Below are 20,148 nucleotides of genomic sequence, written 5' to 3'. Positions count from 1 at the left end.
AGGAAACAACAAATGTTGGAGAGGATGTGGAGAGAAGGGAACCCTTGTTCACTGCTGGTGGGAGTGCAAACTGGCCCAGCCACTACGGAAAGCAGTATGGAGTATCCTCAGAAAATTAAGGATAGATCTACCATATGATCCAGCTATCCCACTGCTGGATATTTATCCAAAGAACTTGAAAACACAAAGGCATAAAGATACTTGCACACCTATGTTCATTGCAGCATTATACACAATAGGCAAGACATGGAAGCAACCTAGGTGCCCATGAAGGGACGAATGGATAAAGAAGATGTGGTATATACACACAATGGACTACTACTCAGCCATAAGAAATGATGAAATCTGGCCATTTGTGACAACGTGGATGGACCTTGAGTGTATTATGCTGAGTGAAATAAGTCAGGGGGAGAAAGTCAAATACCATATACTCTCACTCATAAGTAGAAGATAAAAACAACGACAAAAAAACACATAGCATTGGAGATTGGATTGGCGGTTACCATGGGGGAAGGTGGGGAGAGGGCAAAAGTGGTGATTAGGCTCACATGTGAGGGGATGGACTATAATTAGTTTTCCGTTGGGGAACATCATGTAAGGTACACAGAACTCGAAATATGATCTACATCCAAAAACAAATAAATAAATAAATAAATAAATAAAAAAGAAGAAATAACACATAAATATCTATGCACCCAACACAGGTGCACCAAAGTACATAAAGCAACTATTAACAAACCCAAAAGAAGACATTAATAACAAAATAATAGTAGGGGACCTCAACACTCCACTCACATCAATGGATAGATCATCCAGACAGAAAATCAACAAGGAGACAGTGGAATTAAATGGAAAGCTAGACCAGATGGACTTAATAGACATATATAGAACACTCCATGCAAAAACAGCAGAATGCACATTCTTCTCAAGTGCACACAGAACATTGTCAAGAACAGACCATATGGTGGGAAACAAGGCAAGCCTCAATAAATTCAAGAAGATTGAAATAATAACAAGTATCTTTTCCAATCACAATGCTATAAAGCTAGAAATTAATTACAAGAAAAAGCTGAGAAAAGGACAAAGATGTGGAGACTAAACAACATGCTATTGAACAAGCAATGGATCATTGAAGAAATTAAAGGAGAAATCAAAAAATATCTGGAGACAAATGAAAATGAAAACAGGGGCTGGCCCGGTGGGGCAGCAGGTAAGTTCACACGTTCTGCATCTCGGCAGCCCGTGGTTCACCGGTTTGTATCCTCGTTGCAGACATGGCACTGCTTGGCAAAAACCATGCTGTGGTAGGTGTCGCACGTATAAAGCAGAGGAAGGTGAGCATGGATGTTAGCTCAGGGCCAGTCTTCCTCAGCAAAAAGAGGAGGATTGGCAGTAGTTAGCTCAAGGCTAATCTTCCTCAAAAAAAAAAAAAGAGAAATGAAAATGAAAACATACCCTACCAACTCATATGGGATACAGCAAAAGCCATATTAAGAGGGAAATTTATCACAATACAGGTTCATCTTAACAAACAAGAAAAAACCCAAATAAGCAATCTCAAACTACACCTAATTGAATTAGAAAAAGAAGAACAAAGCCCAAAGTCAGCAGAAAGAGAAAAATAATAAAAATCAGAGAAGAAATTAACGCTATTGAAATAAAAAAGGCAGTAGAAAGGATCAATGAAACAGCTGGTTCTTTGAGAAGATAAATAAAATTGACAAACCCCTAGCCAGACTTACAAAGAAAAAAAAGAGAGAAAAGCTCAGATAAATAAAATTAGAAATGAAAGAGGAGAAATAACAATGGATACCAGAGAAATGCAATAGATTATAAGAGAATACTACAAAAAACTATATGCCAACAAAATGGACAATCTAGAGGAAATAGATAAATTCTGAGACTCTTATAATCTCCCAAAGCTGAATCAAGAAGAAATAGAGAATCTGAATAGACCAATCACAAGCAAAGAGATTGAAACAGTAATCAAAAGCATCCCAAAGAATAAAAGCCCAGGACCAGATGGCTTCCATGGGGAATTCTACCAAACTTTCAGAGAGGATTTAATACCTACCCTTCTCAAGCTATTCCAAAAAATTAGGGAAGACGGAACGCTTCCCAACACATTCTATGAGGTCAACATCACTCTGATACCAAAGCCTGACAAGGACAACACAAAAAAGGAAAACTACAGGTCAGTATGGCTGATGAACATAATGCAGAAATCCTCAAGAAAGTATTAGCAACCCGAATACAGCAATGCATCAAAAAGATCATACATCATGATCAAGTGGGATTTATTCCAGGGACAAAGGGATGGTTCAACATCCACAAATCAATCAATGTGATACACCACATTAACAAAATGAGGAATAAAAACCACATGATCATATCAATAGATGCAGAGGAAGCATTTAACAAGATCCAACAGCCATTTATGATTTAAAAAACTCAACAAAATGGGGATAGAGGGAAATTACCTCAACATAATAAAGGCCATAGATGATAAACCCACAGCCAACATCATACTAAATGGGGAAAAACTGAACGCCATCCCTCTGAGAACAGGAACAACACAAGGATGCCCACTATCACCACTCTTTCTCAACATAGTACTCAAGGTTTTGGCCAGAGCAATTACGCAAGAGAAAGGAATAAAAGGAATCCAAACGGGGAGTGAAGAAGTGAAACTCTCACTGTTTGCAGACGACATGATCTTACACATAGAAAACTCTAAAGAATCCATTGGAAAACTATTAGAAATAACTAACAACTACAGTCAAGTTGCGGGGTGCAAAATCAACTTACAAAAATCAGTTGCATTTCTGTATTCTAATAACGAACTTACAGAAAGAACTCAAGAATACAACTCCATTTACAATCGCAAAAAAAAAAGTACCTAGGAACAAATTTAATTAAGGAGGCAAAGGACTTATACAATGAAAACTATAGGACATTACTGAAAGAAATAAATAATGACATAAAGAGATGGAAAGAGATTCCATGCACATGGATTGGAAGAATAAACATAGTTAAAATGTCCATACTACCCAAAGCAATCTACAGATTCAACGCAATCCCAATCAGAATCCCATTGACACTCTTCACAGAAATAGAGCAAAGAATCCTAAAATTCATATGGGGCAACCAAAGGCCCCGAATTGCTAAAGCAATACTGAGAAAAAAGAACAAAGCTGGAAGTATCACAATCCCTGACTTCAAAATGTACTACAAAGCCATAGTGATCAAAACAGCATGGTACTGGTACAAAAACAGGCACACAGATCAATGGAACAGAACAGAAAGCCCAGAAATAAAACCACACATATACAGAAAGCTAATCTTTGACAAAGGTGGCAATAACATACAATGGAGAAAAGCGAGTCTCTTCAATAAATGGTGTTGGGAAAACTGGACAGCCACATGCAAAAGAATGAAAGTAGACCATTATCTTTCGCCATACACAAAAATAAACTCAAAATGGATCAAAGACTTGAAGATAAGTCCTGAAACCATAAAACTCCTGGAAGATAATATAGGGAGTACACTCTTTGGCATCAAACTTAAAAAGATTTTTTCGAATACCATGCCTTCTCAGACAAGGGAAACAAAAGAAAAAGTAAACAAGTGGGAGTCCATCAGACTAAAGAGCTTCTGCAAGGAACAAGAAACTAGGATCAAAACCAAAAGACAACCCATCAATTGAGAGAAAATCTTTGCAAATCATATATCCGATAAGGGGTTAATCTCCATAATATATAACGAACTCACACAACTGAACAACAAAAAAACAAACAACCCGATCAAAACATGGGAAGAGGTACGAACAGACATTTCCTCAAAGAAGATATACAGATGGCCAATAAACACATGAAAAGGTGTTCAACATCAGTAATCATCAGGGAAATGCAAATCAAAACTACACTAAGATACCAGCTTATGCCTGTTAAAATGGCTATAATCACTAAAAGTAAAAACAGCAAATGTTGGAGAGGGTGTGGAGAGAAGCGAACCCTCATACACTGCTGGTGGGAATGCAAACTAGTGCAGCCACTATGGAAAACAGTATGGAGATTCCTCAAAAAACTAAAAATAGAACTACCATATAACCCAGGTGTCCTACTACTGAGTATCTATCCAAACAACTCGAAATCAACAATCCAAAGTAATATATGCACCCCATGTTTATCGCAGCACTATTCACAATGGCCAAGACATGGAAACTATCCAAATGCCCACTGACCGATGATTGGATAAAGATGTGGTGTATATATACATATATATATATATATACACACACACACACGCAATGGAATACTACTCAGTCATTAAAAAAAAGACAAATTTATCCCATTTGCAACCACATGGAAAAACCTGGAGAGAATTATACTTAGAGAAATAAGCCAGACTGAGAAGGACAAACACCAGATGATTTCACTCATATGTGGAATACAAACAAGCAAATGGACAAAGAAAATAGTTAGTGGTTACCAGGGGAAGGGGGCTGGTGGGGTGGGGCACAGGGGGTGAAGGGGAGCACCTATGTGGTGACAGACAAAAAATAATGTACAACTGAAATTTCACAATGATGTAAACCATTATGAACTCAAATAAAAGAAATTAATTTTTTTTTAATACTTAATTTACAGAAACGGGCATCCTGCCCGAACACTGCCATCCCCAGTTCTAGGATAAAGGTTACATTACAGATGAGCCTGAATTTCCTAGATTATAAATAGTGATACTAGATCTCATTAAACAACTCCCACACAGGCTAGCACACTAAAGCCTCTGGGCAAAATTCCAGCCACTACCTGTTTTTGTACGGGTGAAAGCTAAGCATGGTTTTTACATTTCTAAATGGTTGAAAAAAACAAAAATAAGATGATATTTCTTGATATGTGAAAATTTGACATTTCAGTGTCCACAAATAAATTTTTATTGAAATAAAGCCACACTCATGCATTTACATACCGTCTATAGCTGCTTTCAGGGCTATGACCACAGTTAAGTGGTTGGAGATTTGAGGCAAGTATACAAATATTGCAAACAAGAACTTCTATCCATTATATAGAGTTTTTATGGAATTATTTTAGGTTTAATTATGTTCTCAGATGGCCTACAATAATGTTGAACTAAGGAAATATTCAACTTTTCATTTCATTGTGCACACATTTACAAAGGAAAAGAAATAGCAATTCAGACTAGTAATAAGTACAATCTCTAAGAATATTTACTTATAAAGATATAATAGACACCGCTGATAGACAGCACACTACCTAGAAGCTTAACCTAAATAGAGAACATAATCTTCACAATCACCCTGAAATATCTATCTCCATATCACAGACAAGCAAAGTAGGGTGCAGAGAGAAAGGTTAACTTGCCCAGGGTCACAAAGCTTCTAAATGTCAGCGTCAACTGTGACTCAGAAACTAAGCAGGTTTCACGACTCTACCACACTGAAGCACATTTAGTTATGTGTCATTAGTTTTACCAAAAATGAAGACATTTGATCCATAATATCAGGAATCATACATACAGTCAAGAACGTAATTAGCAAACTAAAATAATGGCTCATAATGGTGTACTATAATTTAAGAGCCTAGTCTTAATTTATAGATCTACTGAGCTCACCATTCACAATGTACCTCAGCAGGAATAATAATTACTCAAAGAACTCTGAAAGGAGGGAGACTTCACATTCTAAAAGCTACTTCAACAGGTAGCTAAAAAGGTAGCTAAAATATGTACTATGTTTTTTATTTTAAAAATGTTAACAAAATATCAAGATGTTCTATGTCAAAATTTTATCTAAAAATAAATAACCTTTGAGAAAGAACCACAAATTAAGACATAAGCACTTAGGAAATCAAAAGTTTCATGAATTACCTTTCCAGGAGAAATGTCACAAAAGAGAATGCCAAGTTGATGAAGATGATGTAATCCAGTAATCAGGTCAATCCCAAATTCTCTCACAACATCTTCGGGAAGGTTTTCATCCTGAGCAATAACCATTTCTAAGGAACCACCTGCAAGTTGTTTAAAATCATCCGTTTTAACCCACCAACATCACACAATGCCTCCAAGAGGTTCCATGCTGGGAGATATTGAGCATTAAAAAATGATCAAATCAGTATACCCGGACAATCTGGCAGGGAAAACACAGGTGTGAATGAACACAGTGGTCCAAGCAGCCTAACAGAAATCTGTGTCCACTCTTTGGAGCCAGCTCCAGGAGAACAACTGCTTGGTCTGGAAAAATGGTCACCAAGCAAGCAGGTGGAGTGAAGGGAGAATAACTCTGCTGCTGTGATGGCTCACTCCAGATTCCTCTGGAATTGAACAGCTGCAAAAATTAGTGATAAATACTAACGCAAACTGTGCACTTAAATCACATGATGCAAAATATAGTCACATTTACTCCTGTGCAAAGTTAGGTCACATTCTGCAAGTACTGCACAGCAAAAAAGATGACGCCTTTCCTTAACAGGTAGAGAATCACAATCCTTAGTGTATACTCTGATGAAATAAAAGGCCAAGGGCAGACACACTGTGATTTCCATCTCTATACCCTTCCAAGTTCCCAGTCACATCACTACCACCTAAGTACCAGAAACATTTTTTTTAAGAGGGTCAAGATAAGAACAGAAGCTAAGTTCAGAGAAAGTGAAGTCTTAGCTGGCATCTGAAAGTTCAGTCAGGAATACTGTGATGAGAGTAGGAAGTATCTGGCATTTTACTTTGTTTTGGTGAATGAGGAACCACCCGAGACATAGGCATAAATAAGAATTAGGCTATGACAATGGTCAGGGGTCAGAAATAACAGCTGAAGTAAAAAGAAATACAGGGAAAGTCCCATGATCACCTCAACAGTGTGTACATCGATGGGCATAATTAAACCACAGTACCCTCCTATTGATTCAGAAAAACAAAATGCAAATCAGTTATTATTAGCCAGCACTGGTGGTCTAGTGGTTGAGATTTGGCGCTCTTACCACAGTGGCCCAGGCTGGTTTCCCAGTCAGGGAACCACACCACCCACCTGTCAGTTGTCATACTGTGGTGTCTGTGTGCTGCCGTGATGCTGAAAGCTATGCCACTGGTACTTCAAATACCAGCAGGGTCACCCATGGTGGACAGGCCTCAGCAGAGCTTCCAAACTAAAACAGACTAGGAAGAAGGACTTGGCCACCCACTTCTGAAAAAACTGGCCATGAAAACCCTATGAATAGTAGTGGAGCATTGTCTGACATAGCACGGGAAGGTGAGAGGATGGCGCAAAAAGACTGGGCAGGGTTCTGCTCTGCTGTACACCGGGTCGCTAGGAGTTGGAATCAACTCAATGGCACTAACAACAAAAGTTATTCCAAATAACTTCTTTAAATGATCTTTAGGTTTTATAAATTCTAAGTGTCAATATAGTAGGTAAGATTCATAAGGCTAGAATTACAATGTATCTTAATATTTAATAATCTCTTACACAATCCTAGAAAGGTGTATCAAAGAGCTGTAACATGTAATCTCTAATTATTCCTAGGTGGTGGTATTTGTTGGTTCATCTTTGTGCTTCTCCGCATTGCTTAAGTTTTTATTAAGAGCATTTTTTTTTTTTTTTAAAGATTGGCACCTGGGCTAACAACTGTTGCCAATCTTTTTTTTTTTTCTGCCTTATCTCCCCCAACCCCCCCTGTACATAGCTGTATATCTTAGTTGCAGGTCCTTCTAGTTGTGGGATGTGGGACACTGCCTCAACGTGGCCTGACGAGCGGTGCCATGTCCGCGCCCAGGATCCGAACCCTCGGCCGCCGCAGCGGAGCATGCAAACTTAACCACTCGGCCACGGAGCCGGCCCCAAGAGCAAGTATTTTTTTTTTTACAAAAATAAAAAGATGATCACTTTATAAACTAATAAAGCTATAGCTAGTTGACCTAAAATACTTTGAGGTTTTGTGGGGGGAGGTTTTTGGAGAGGAAGATTGTCACTGAGCTAACATCTGTGCCAATCTTCCCCTATTTTGTATGTGGGATGCCACCACAGCATGGCTTGATGAGCACCGTGTAGGTCCATGCCTGGGATCCAAACCCACAAATGCCAGGCCACTGAAGTGGAGCACATGACTTAACCACTTTGTTTTTATTGAATGGGAAAACTTGTTTGACAAATGAATCACTAAAGAATATTTCTAAATTTTTATGGAGGTGACTTAGTAATATTTTATACCAAAGTAAAGTTAACTCCAAATCGAATTTTACACTGTCTTCCTCTTACCAAACATCTTTGCTCTTTATCCTTTCCTCAAATCCATCAAACAACAGAAATTCAAGTTAACACAGTCAATAGTATCAACGCTGCTTATATTTGCAATAGAAGAAAAAAGGAAAATAACAAAACCTACACCACAGGTTTTTTCAAAACTACCAAAGATGGCCATTCGTAGCACTTACAAGCTCTTACCTGTGCAGAGTTCCACTACTAGCCAGAGATGATTGCTGGTTTCGTACCATTCATGAAAAGTTACAATATTCTTGTGTTTAATTTCATGGGTGAGACGGACCTATAAAAACACACACAGCAGTCACACTGAAAAAAAAAGTTCTTAAAACCCCTGCCTCTATTAAGAAATCCCTAAATACACAATTGAGAAATGCATAAAAAAATAGTGGAATTTATTTGGTGGAATTCTATACAGACATTAAAATGATGGTTATGAAGGCTGGTGACATGGAAAAATGCTAATTTAATGTACCAAAAAACCTTGTGTAATACAGTTTTGCATATTTGTGTAAATACAACATTGCAAAAGAAATATTCATAGGAAAATGACCAGAAGGTATACATCAAAATAGCTGCTGTTATGAGTAGAATTACTGGTGTTATTCAATTCTTTCCACTCTTTTTCTCTTTTCTATTTAAGTACACACTACTTTTATAATCAAGAAAAAAGAAGTAAAAAAAAAACCTTTACTGAGTAAAAATAACCTAAATGCTCAATAATACACTAACAGTTAAATAAGTTGTATATCAACTGACAAAATATTAGGCCAATGTTAAAATGTTTATTTTTAAAGTAGACCATTATTTTTCACCATACACAAAAATTAACTCAAAATGGATCAATGACTTGAAAATAAGACCTGAAACTATAAAACTCCTAGAAGAAAACATAGGCAGTATACTTTTTTTTTTAAAGATTTTTTTTTCCTTTTTCTCCCCAAAGCTCCCCAGTACACAGTTGTATATTCTTCGTTGTGGGTCCTTCTAGTTGTGGCATGTGGGACGCTGCCTCAACGTGGTTTGATGAGCAGTGCCATGTCCGAGCCCAGGATTCAAACTAACGAAACACTGGGCCGCCTGCAGCAAAGTGTGCAAACTTAACCGCTGGGCCATGGGGCCAGCCCCGGCAGTACACTTTTTAACTTCAGTTTTAGAAGGATCTTTTCAAATACCATGTCTACTCGGACAAGGGAAACAAAAGGAAAAAAACAAGTGAGACTTCATTGACTAAAGAGCTTCTGCAAGGCAAAGGAAACCAGGAACAAAACGAAAAGACAACCCACCAACTGGGAGAAAATATTTGCAAATCATATATCTAATGTGGGGACCTGGAATTGGCCACCCCAAGATATGTCTCTTTGGCATCAGGATTATTTGAGGCTGATTGCTTTTGATAAACTGGGACAGGGAAGGAGGCTCTGAGGAATGGAACTTGCCCTTTGTTAGGACACGTTTACATTTGTAAGGTAAATCTCTATCTGTAAAAGGTGCCTCCCTCTCTGTACCAGGAAGAAGAAAGGCGATGACCTACTCTCTAAAAACTCTTAATCAATACCAAAGGCAAAGACTTAAAATCTGCATTTTATTGTGCTAGTCTGGTAACCTCCTGTAACTGACTTCCCTCCCCCTCCCATCTTTCTTTAGGCTGGGAACCGATTGCGGCGCTCATCTGTGACCCCCCCCCCAGCCCGAGGCAACACACCTGCCACCCTGCAGCGCTCACTGAGACAGCAGACCTATCCGCCGTTTCCATCAAGCGCTGTGCTGACAGAGCAGCCTCGTGACTATTGTAAAAGGGACATTTCAGTCACATGTGAAACACCCCGTTTGGGGGCTATATAACCACTATGTGCACCCCACTTCTTCGGTGCCCTTTCTTCCTTCGGGAAGAAAGGCCCCGGGCCATGGTTCCTCATAAAGCTTTGTTTAATTTTCTCTTGCTATTCTGTCTCATGTGAATTTAATTCATTCTCCAGCTAGACGAACCCCCATTTGGGGAGAGGAAATGTCCTCCTCCCCTACACTAACAAGGAGTTCTTCTCCAAAATATATAAAGAACTCACACAACTGAACAACAAAAAAACAAACAACCCAATCAAAACATGGGTAGAGGATATGAACAGACATTTTTCCAAAGAAGACATATAGATGGTCAATAAGCACATGAAAAGATGCTCGACATCACTAATCATCAAGGAAATGCAAATCAAAACTACAGTGAGGTATCACCTTACACCCGTTAGAATGACTATAATCACCAAGACAAAAAGTAACAAATGTTGGAGAGCTTGTAGAGAAAAGGGAACCCTCATACACTGCTGGTGGGAATGCAAACTGGTGCAGCCACTGCGGAAAACAGTATGGAGATTTCTCAAAAAATTAAAAATAGAAATACCATATGACCCAGCTACCCCACTACTGTCTATTTATCCAAAGAACTTGAAATCAACAATACAAAGAGATTTATGCACCCCTATGTTCCCTGCAGCATCACTCATAATAGGTAAGACATGGACGCAACCCAAGCACCCAATAACTGATGAATGGATAAAGAAGATGTAGTATATATATCTACCATGGAATGCTACTCAGCCATAAAAAAAAGATAGTCCCATTCGCAACAACATGGATGGACCTTGAGGGTATTATGTTAAGCGAAATAAGCCAGACAGAAAAAGACAAACACTGTTGGATTTCACTCATCTGCAGAAGATAAACTAACCATGGACAAAGAAAACAGTTCAGTGGTTACCAAAGGGGAAGGAGGATAGGGAGTACGAATAAGGGGTAAAGGGGCACATTTATATGGTGACTGACAAATAGTAATGTACAACTGAAATTTCACAAAGTTATAAACTATTATGACCTCAATACAAGAAAATAAAAAATGTTTACTTTTATAACAACATGGAAAAATTACAGTGTTATAATGTTAAGTGTAAAAGGTAAGAGACAAAATTATATAATATCATGATTAGAAAATTAAAAAAAAAAAAGATCTCACAGAAAAAAAGACTAGAAAACAAACCAAACCAAAACAGTGATTGTCTTCAGGTGATAGAACAATGCTACTGCTTTTTTTCTTCTCTCCATTTTTCTATATTGTCCAAATTTTCTCTAATGATGATGTAGTGCTTTCACAATATTTAAAAGAACTCTCAAAGGATTCTACGATATTCTTTTTAAAAATATTCTTAGTGAATCCCAATATCAATTTGCCCAGATTATTAAAAGAGGAAACATTACAATGAACACACTGATCTTAAAATGTACATTTCCATTAGATCATAAGACTACTTATGCACCAAAAACAAAAGAGTGAATTCAAAACTCAATAATAAAGAGGCAAAAGCCTGAAAACCACAAAAGTGTGTGATTAACAAACCATCAATCCCAGAATTGCTGAACTACCAAAATGCTTTGGGTCCTTGTTTGCCAATTAAAAAAAATCACATACAAATTCTACTGTCACTCAACACAGGCTAACAGGCCCACAATTTGCACAAATATAGAGCTCCCTATTTTAAAAAGGGAATATGGTACACTCTGGGAACAACTAGATGGGCTCAGAGTGTAACACAAATAATGGAAAATGAATCCATATAACTTAGAAGACAGACGAGGAGAAAGCCAAAAATCAGAGTGACCAAGAGAGCATTTGAGGAGCATCTTGTAATAAATTCCCACTAATAAGGCCACTAGAGAATGGGGAGGACACTTGGTGAGCATGTTTAAATGGATACCCACTGATTCAGGCACAGGAAGGGGAGGTCCTGGTGAAAAAACAAAGGAGGTAGGGAAATTTCAACAGAATTCAGCCCACAGCACACCCTCCCAACACTCTCCATCATTTCATATGCCAAGTGGCTGCTCTTCCAGACCCTGGGCCCCTCAGCTCTCTCAACCTCGCTCTCCACCCTCATCTCAACCACCCGTCTCTGACCTGTGCCATCTGATACAGGAGCCAGTCACCGTAGAGGGCTTCTGTGCACTTGAAAAGAGCTAGTCTGACCTGAAATGAGCTCTAAGTGTACAATACACACCAGAAGCTGAACACTTAATATCAAAAAAATACATATATCTCTTTAATAATTTTATACTGATTGTATGTTAAAATGATAATACATTGTATATATTGGATTAAATAAAATCTATTAATAAAATTAATTTCACCTATTTATTTTCCCTTTCTCAGTGTGACTACTCTGAACTTTAAAATTAGATTTGCAGCCTACATTATATTTCTATTGGACAGCATTGTTGGATTTTTACCAATAACTGTATTATCTCCAAAATCTCTTTCACACACCCTAGTCCATGACCACTATTCACTCACTTTCCAGCTCACCCATTCTAGTACTGCAATTCTGGTTAAGTTCAACCCTGCACACATTCTGCATATAACCAAGTAGCTGAAGCAGACAGAAACCACGCTGACTGACCCACCTTCAATTTATGATCCCCAATCCCAAAGAGCCCCAGCCAGTCTGTCCTCCAGTGACTATTCACACCTCCTCGTTCTCAAAACACTGCCTTCCCCTCCTCCCATCTCCAAACTGACGACTTAGCTCCTCATCTCAAAGAAACCTAATCAGAAGAGAAACTCCTTGATTTCCCAGCACTGAATCTGCACCTTACCCCACAAGCCTGTCTTCCCTCAACTGTGCACACTCCTTTCAAAAGCCAACATCTCCCCACACCCATTAAAATGGCTATTAAAAAAAAAAAAAAAAGAAAATAAGTGTTGGCAAGGATGTCGAGAAATGGGATCCCTTGCACACTGTTGGTGGGAATGTAAAATGGTACAGTTTTTGTGGAAAACAGTATGACAGTCCTCAAAAAATTAAACAGAATTACCATAGGATCCAGCAATTCCACTTTGGGGATATACCTAAAGGATTGAAAGCAGAGTCTCAAAGAAATATTTGTACACCAATGTTCATAACAGCATTATTCACAATAGACAAAAGGCAGAAGCAACCCAAGTGTCCACAGACAGGTGAATGGATAAGCAAAATGTCCTTGTACATACAATGGAATATTACTCAGTGTTAAAAAGGAAAGAAATTCTGACACAATGTTACAACATGGATGAACCTTAAGACATCATGCTAAGTGAAATAAGTAAGTCAAAAAAGGACAAATTCTATATGATTCCACTTATATGAGGGACCTTTGAGAGACAGAAAGTAGAATGGTACATGCCAGGGGCTGGAGGAGGAAGCAACAGGGAATTATCATTTAAGGTGTATAGAGTTTCAGTTTCACAAAATGAAAAGAGTTCCAAAAGATTCAGCAATCGCACTCTTGGTATCCACCCAAAAGAGTTGAAAACTTATATTCACATAAAAACCTGCACATAGATATTTATAGCAGCTTTATTCATAACTGAAAGCAATCAAGATGCTCTTCTATAAGTGGACGAATGAACAAACTGGAACAATACATGCAATGGAATATTGTTCAGCGATAAAAAGAAATGAGCCATTAACCCACAAATAGACACAGAGGAACCTTAAATGCATATTGCTAAGTGAAAGAAACCAATCTGAAAAGGCTACATACTATACGATTTCAACTATATGACATTCTGGAAAAGGCAAAATTATGGAGATAATAAAAAGATCAGTGGTTGCCACAGGTAGGGGCAAAGGGAGAAGGATGAATAAGTGGAGCATGGAAGATTTTTTAGGGCAATGAAACGACTCTGTATGGTACTATAATGGTGGACACACGTCATTACACATTTGTCCAAACCCATGGAATGTACAACACCATAAATGAGCCTTAATGTAAACTATAGACTTTGGGCAATCAGGGTGTGTTCATTAAATATAACATATGTACCAATCTGATAGGGATGTTGATAATGGGGGAGGCTATGCATGTGTGGGGGCAGGAGGTATATGGGAAATATCTGTATCTTCCTCTTAATTTTGCTGTGAATCCAAAACTGCTCTAAGAAACCCTTTTTTTAAAAGAAGTTCTGGAGATGGTGATACTTGCACAGTAAAATGAATGTACTTAATTTCACTGAACTGTACACTTAAAAACGGTTATGATGGTAAATTTTATGTGTATTTTACCACAATAAAAAAAAATGTTGAAAGGAAAAAAAAGCTAGGTTTGGCCCAGGGAGCCTGGGCTATAAAGTGGCACAGCTATTTCAAACCCAAGTCTTTCTCACTCAAAGTCTTTCCTTCAGAAAGCATCATAATCATATACTAAATTTAAAAGTAGATGATCTAACATAGACTACATTTTCCCTGACTCTTACAAAAAAAATTCTAAGTTGCTGATTACTTGGGTATGTTTATTAGTCTTTATACAGAATTGCTGTCACTCTACAGACAGACAGTGGCTCAATCCAGATTGAAAATGGGGCCTTTGCTATAGTGAGTTCAATGACTTCTGTTTACATGCTGCTTACTCTACCTGATCACAGTCCTGTCTTTTGCCAGAGGGAGGGAAACAGACTTGACTTACCCAATTGGTTATTTCAGGTCTTTTGCACTTATCAGTACAAAGAATAGCTACAAAATTGATCGTCCCCTTTCGTCGCCCTTTATAGACAACGGTCTTGCTTCCTCTGCCAATCTCCTCATACAGAATGAAGTTTTCCATCTCTGGGCTGACTTCTCACACTCGATAAAATGACAACATAATAGCATCTCTAGCTCCTAAAAAGTAAACAAAAATGACACTTAGAAATACAAGCTGATTGCATGATTAATTAGCCTAGGGTAGATATATGTAAATAAGTCTAATAATTCTATAAACTCAGAAAATTCACCTTAAAGTTTTGGACACTAGTGTCTTTCTTTTTATAAGGTAAAAAAAGCTAAGGGAAAAATAAATAAAACAATTTACAAGCCAATATTCAACTTCCTATCCACAAGATCTTAACAAAAATAATGAAAATGACAGCTATTTCTAACATATGTAACAAAATCAGGGAATGAATGAGATTTCAGCCAATGATACCTTTCCTATTTTCTCGTTACAGTGGAAAGCACATTGTGTCAACATCTGTATAATGATTGGGGCAATATACACCCCACCTAAACCTCAAATTATGAGAAGCAAATGAGACAACATGTAAACATACTTTACAAACAAATATGGACTAACAGTGTTTCCAAAGAGATTGCAAGAGTCAATCCAAATATTATCTGAAGTCAGGGGTCAGCAAATTACTAATTCCTGGGCCAAATCTGGCCTGCTGCCTGTTTTTGTAAATAAAGCTTAACTGGAAAATGGCCACACCCATTCATTTATCTATTGTCTAAGGCTGCTTTCAGGCTACAATGGCAGAGTTGAGTAGTCCTGACAGAGACCCTATGTCCCGCACACACTCTAAAATATTTACTATTTCACCCTTTACAGAAAAAGTTTGTCAACTCTTGTTTTAAATGAAGATTTTTTTAACCAATCACTTCATCATCTAGGATATAAGCAGTTAAAAGAGTTCATTTTCTTAGTCAACAAAGTCCTCTAATTTTCACAAGTAAATAAAGATCTGATGTGGTCTTTTATGAGACTAGATTTTATGCGGAATTGAAGTAAAATAGTGGATTCAGGATCTTAACATATTCCCAGCAACATAATCAAAGTATTCACTGGACTAAAAATAGCTTTTCAATTGGCATCTCTTTGGGAGGATTATACATGCTAGACGATAGAAAACTTCCCAGAAACTATCCAAGCAGTAAGATATCCACTTTAAAAAAAGCTTACGTTTCTATATGCTATCCAGTAAGTCAGAACCTACAGTAAAATTATTCTGAAATAGAGAAGGTAAAAGAGCAGTAAGTTAACGGGTACGAGGTTTCTCTGTGTGCAGATGAAAACGTCCTGACATTGGATAGTGCTGATGGTTGTATACCTTTGTGAATACAATAAAAATCCTTGAATTCTACATTTTAAAGGGGTGAATTTCATAGTATGTGAATTCTATCTCAATGTTTATTGAGATATAATTGACATGTAACACTGTGCAAGTTTAAGGTGTACAATGTGTCAATTTGATACATTTATACATTGTAATATGATGTATAAATGTACAATATTAATTACAATATTAATGTGTAATATGTAACCACAGCACTAGTTAACTCCTCTATCACATCAAATAATTATTTCTTTTTTGTGGTGAAAACATTTAAGATCTATATCTTAGCAACTTTGAAGTATATGATACATTACTGCTGACTATAATCACTGTGATGTACATTAGATCTTCAGAACTCATTCATCTTTGGTGGAGGCCATACAAAAACAGGCAGAGCCAGATTCGGCTGATCGGCAGTAGTTTGCTGACCTCCGACCTGGTATAAGGAACAAGTTATCTAAGAATCTAGGAATGATTCTAATTCTATGATTCCATCTTCCAATGAAATCAAAACATACTGCAAAATGGGAAAATTCTACTATAAAAATTTATAGGCTAGTAATTACATTTAGTTATTTGGATTATAAACCCAGTTATCTAGAGCAAATCAGAAGAAATCAGACTACTGACAGTGAAATTTTTTAAATTCTAAGTGGAAAAGATGTGGGAGAATTTTGACTTTGAATCAATGGAAACACAAAAAATGCACAGACAGTATCTATTTCTTTCGATCAGTTTTACCAAGTTCCTTCTACATCCCTCTCCTCCCTAAAACCCAGTCATTAAAAAAGAACCGGTTCTGACTCCCAACTCACCAAACTGCAGCCTTAACAGGAGAAACTGTGTGGCAAGGGGTCAACAAAATATAACATGTAACATAACCAAAATAAGATTAAATTAACCATATGTTAACATGGACAAGCTATTAAGCCAGAAAAAAAATAACGAGACCCTAATTAAATGTTCACAAATTGGCTAGATTACAATATATCAGGATAAGATGTTGAAGAAAGTTTTCATGTAAGAGGAATATGATTCCGTGAAAACAAAGTTTTAGACCACAGGAAAAAAAATTAAGTAAAATCTTAAAATTTTCGATTTGATTCAGCCCAGATTAGTTCCTCAGTCTTTTACTGAGTAGAGGCATCTGAGTAGACTAGCAGGTTGAAATTAACAAAATGCACCAATTATAAAGTCTGCTTAGATAAGATGGTTTATTACTTTCAGCACTTCCCCACTCTGGGGCTCAGATTCTGTGGAGTAAAATAAGAATTGGATCAGATGATCTTCTAAGTTATTTTTCAAGTTTGAAATTCCATGACTTTAAGATCCTTTTTGATTCACTCCAAGGATGTTCCTCACCTTAGACTTCCCAACATGTTTTTAAAAACCTGTAACCTCTTAAATTGTAAAATAAAACACAAATACAGAAAACCCACAAAATAAATGTATAGTTTAATGAGCGTGAGCATGCATCCGGAGGGCAAATTAAAACACAGATTGCTGGGCAATCATAGTTTAATGAATTATTATAAGAGGGATGCCCTTGTAATCACCACCCAGATCAAGAATAGCTCTTTGCCAGCCATCCCATAAGCCCCTCCATGAGCCTACCCCGCTCACAACTCCTCCTACTCCCCAAAAGTAATCACTCACTGACCTTCATAGTTACCACTTCCACGCGTTTCTTTATAGTTTTCCCACCCATGTGTGCATTCCCAGACACCACAATTCAGTCTTCCACATTTTCTAAAAGTGTGATGCATCTTTTAAGGCTCTTCTAATCTACAAGTTCACCTAGGTATTATCTGAGAAGCCAGAAGTCAGAGCAAATCACAAAGGAGTAAATAAGGCTTTTAAGATCCAGGATGCAGGGCATTCATTCGACAAGCTCTGAAACAGACCAGGTGACAGGGGCACGCTGGTAAAGATCAGAACCCTCCCCTCAATCATCCCAACCTTCAGATCATTAACTGCCGCACTAACAGCATGGGCAAGACCTGCGAACTTGATAGAAATGCAAATTCTTGACCCCCAGCCCAGACCTATTGAGTCAGAAACTCTGAAAGTGGGGCCAGAATCTGTGCTTTAACTCACCCTCCGGATACACTCTCACCTTCAGAACCACAGGGTGGCAGGCGCTATAACAAGCACTGAACAGGTGCTCTTCCTCGCAGCACTTTAAAAACCAAACTGCAGGCTTTAAGCTTGCTCTGACCTCGAAAGTGCACTCTGAGAAGCTAGGTAAACACTCACCCCCCCGCCCCCATCCCTATCACCCACTCCCCACTCCAAGCGGCTCGAAGCCAGCGAACTGGCGGTTTTCACTACCTCCTTGGGGCCACGGACATCAGTCTGCGAGGCTGTCTTACAACGTGAGAAGCGCCGCCGCAGTTTTAAGAGAGAAAACTCTGAATTTGGGGTTTGCATAAAGCATATCTCCTGAACCCTAGAGCCTCGAATCCCCCCTGCACCCAGGCCCTAGAAGAGGTGTCTCGTGGGCCCTGAACTGAAGGCCGCAGAAAGTTGTGTGAGGTTTTTAGTTCAACACCAGCACAAAGCAGAGCCGGAAGAGAGGGGCGGACGGAGAGAGGGCGCGGGGGGCACAGGACGGTGGGAGGGTGGGTAGGTCGCGTCCCTCCAGGCCTGCAGTCTCTCTCGCGCCCGCTGAGGGAGACACAAACTCAGATTCGTGACCCGTAAAACTGCCAGTGCCCCTCACCTGGTCGCCCCGTGGGAAGAAGCCGCCGATCCACTGGACGGCTCCCGCGAGTGCGCGCGTCTCGGCCCCCACCCTCAGGACGGGTCCACTGGCCAAAGGCCAGGGGCGAAGCAATGGAGCAAGACCGGACGCGCAGAAGCAGCGACAGGCCGTGCAGCTCCAGCGCCCCTCCGCGTTTGGACTCGCCCACCCCGTCTCCAGGGCAGCACGCAGAACGCCGGAAGGAGCGCAGGCCGCTGACTGGCTGAGGAGTTTCGGTTCCTATTGGCTGGGGCCTGAAAGTGAGGCCGCTAGGACACCACCCTCAACCCAAACGGCCTCGCCCGAGCCTCAGGACCGGTCCACCGACCCTGGACCGGGGCAGGATGTGCTGGAGCGAGGCAAGATCCATCGCGTCAGCGTCGGGCCTGGCGAGTTCAGCGCCCCTCCGCGTTTGGATTCGCCCAGCCCGTCTCCAGGGCAGCACGCAGAACGCCGGAAGGAGCGCAGGCCGCTGACTGGCTGAGCAGTTTCGGTTCCTATTGGCTGGGGCCCGGAAGTAGGCCGTGACGGAGCGTTCGTCCGCTCTATCTGGGCGTGGGAACTCGGATGTCAGGCGGTAGGAGGGGTTCCGTTTGGGGTGTTGCTGCATGCGTTAGGGCTGTGCAGTACTGGCCCTCGTCATTTTTTCCCGCTCCCATCGTTTTCTTCTATCCTTTTTGTTTCTGACGCCCTCCGGAGCTCAGATGGACGTGGCGATAGTCTGGATAACTAATGGCTCAGAAGCCGGCTCCTCGAGTTCCTCACCCTTTGGAAAAGAGAAGGCTATGGATTTCTTTCTTGTACGTGAGAAAACAGAACAGATCTTCCGATCTCCAGCAGATTGTTCATGACTTTCAAAGCTCCGAGCCCTCCAATTCCAACCACCAGTCGCGTTAGCACCAGCTCCCCCTTCTTCCTTCCGTTCAAGTTGGTGCAGTGATTCTTAAACTTTAGCGTCAGAGTCACCTGGAGCGCTTGTTAAAACACATCTCTGGGCCCCACCTACGGAACTACTGATTCTGTAGATCTGGATGAAGCCCAGAATTTTCCCTTTCTGTCAAGTTGCAGGTGATGCAGATGTTGCTAATCAGGAACTATGCTTTGCAAATGTGTGTAGAGGAACTGTGCCTCTCTCTGATCTCAGGTGAATCACACCTATTCTTTGCCGTCTAACCTTCCTACCTTCTCAGGAATCTTACATTATCCATTATTGTCAGTTTTGTGTATTTAACAGCT

General features: G+C 39.5%; 1 protein-coding gene across 6 annotated transcripts in view; it reads right to left on the bottom strand.

The window, feature by feature from the left end:
* Positions 1–19,867, bottom strand: part of ULK4 (unc-51 like kinase 4) — a 507,669-nt gene extending 487,802 nt beyond the window's left edge. For all 6 annotated transcript variants that reach the window (XR_011527046.1, XR_011527047.1, XM_070575799.1 and 3 more), the window contains exons 1-4: positions 18,892–19,867; positions 14,765–14,958; positions 8,459–8,558; positions 5,893–6,032 (exon numbers count right to left, since the gene is read on the bottom strand). Coding sequence is in view for 4 of the 6 variants with exons in the window: in XM_070575799.1 (XP_070431900.1) it covers positions 5,893–6,032; positions 8,459–8,558; positions 14,765–14,902 (378 nt within the window). In the remaining 2 variants the exon portion in view is untranslated. The remainder of the gene's footprint in view (positions 1–5,892; positions 6,033–8,458; positions 8,559–14,764; positions 14,959–18,891) is intronic.
* Between the last annotated feature and the right edge of the window lie 281 nt (positions 19,868–20,148).

The sequence above is a fragment of the Equus przewalskii genome, chromosome 15 (assembly GCF_037783145.1).
Source record: "Equus przewalskii isolate Varuska chromosome 15, EquPr2, whole genome shotgun sequence".
NCBI lineage: Eukaryota > Metazoa > Chordata > Mammalia > Perissodactyla > Equidae > Equus > Equus przewalskii.
This window is presented reverse-complemented; position numbering and strand designations above follow the sequence as displayed.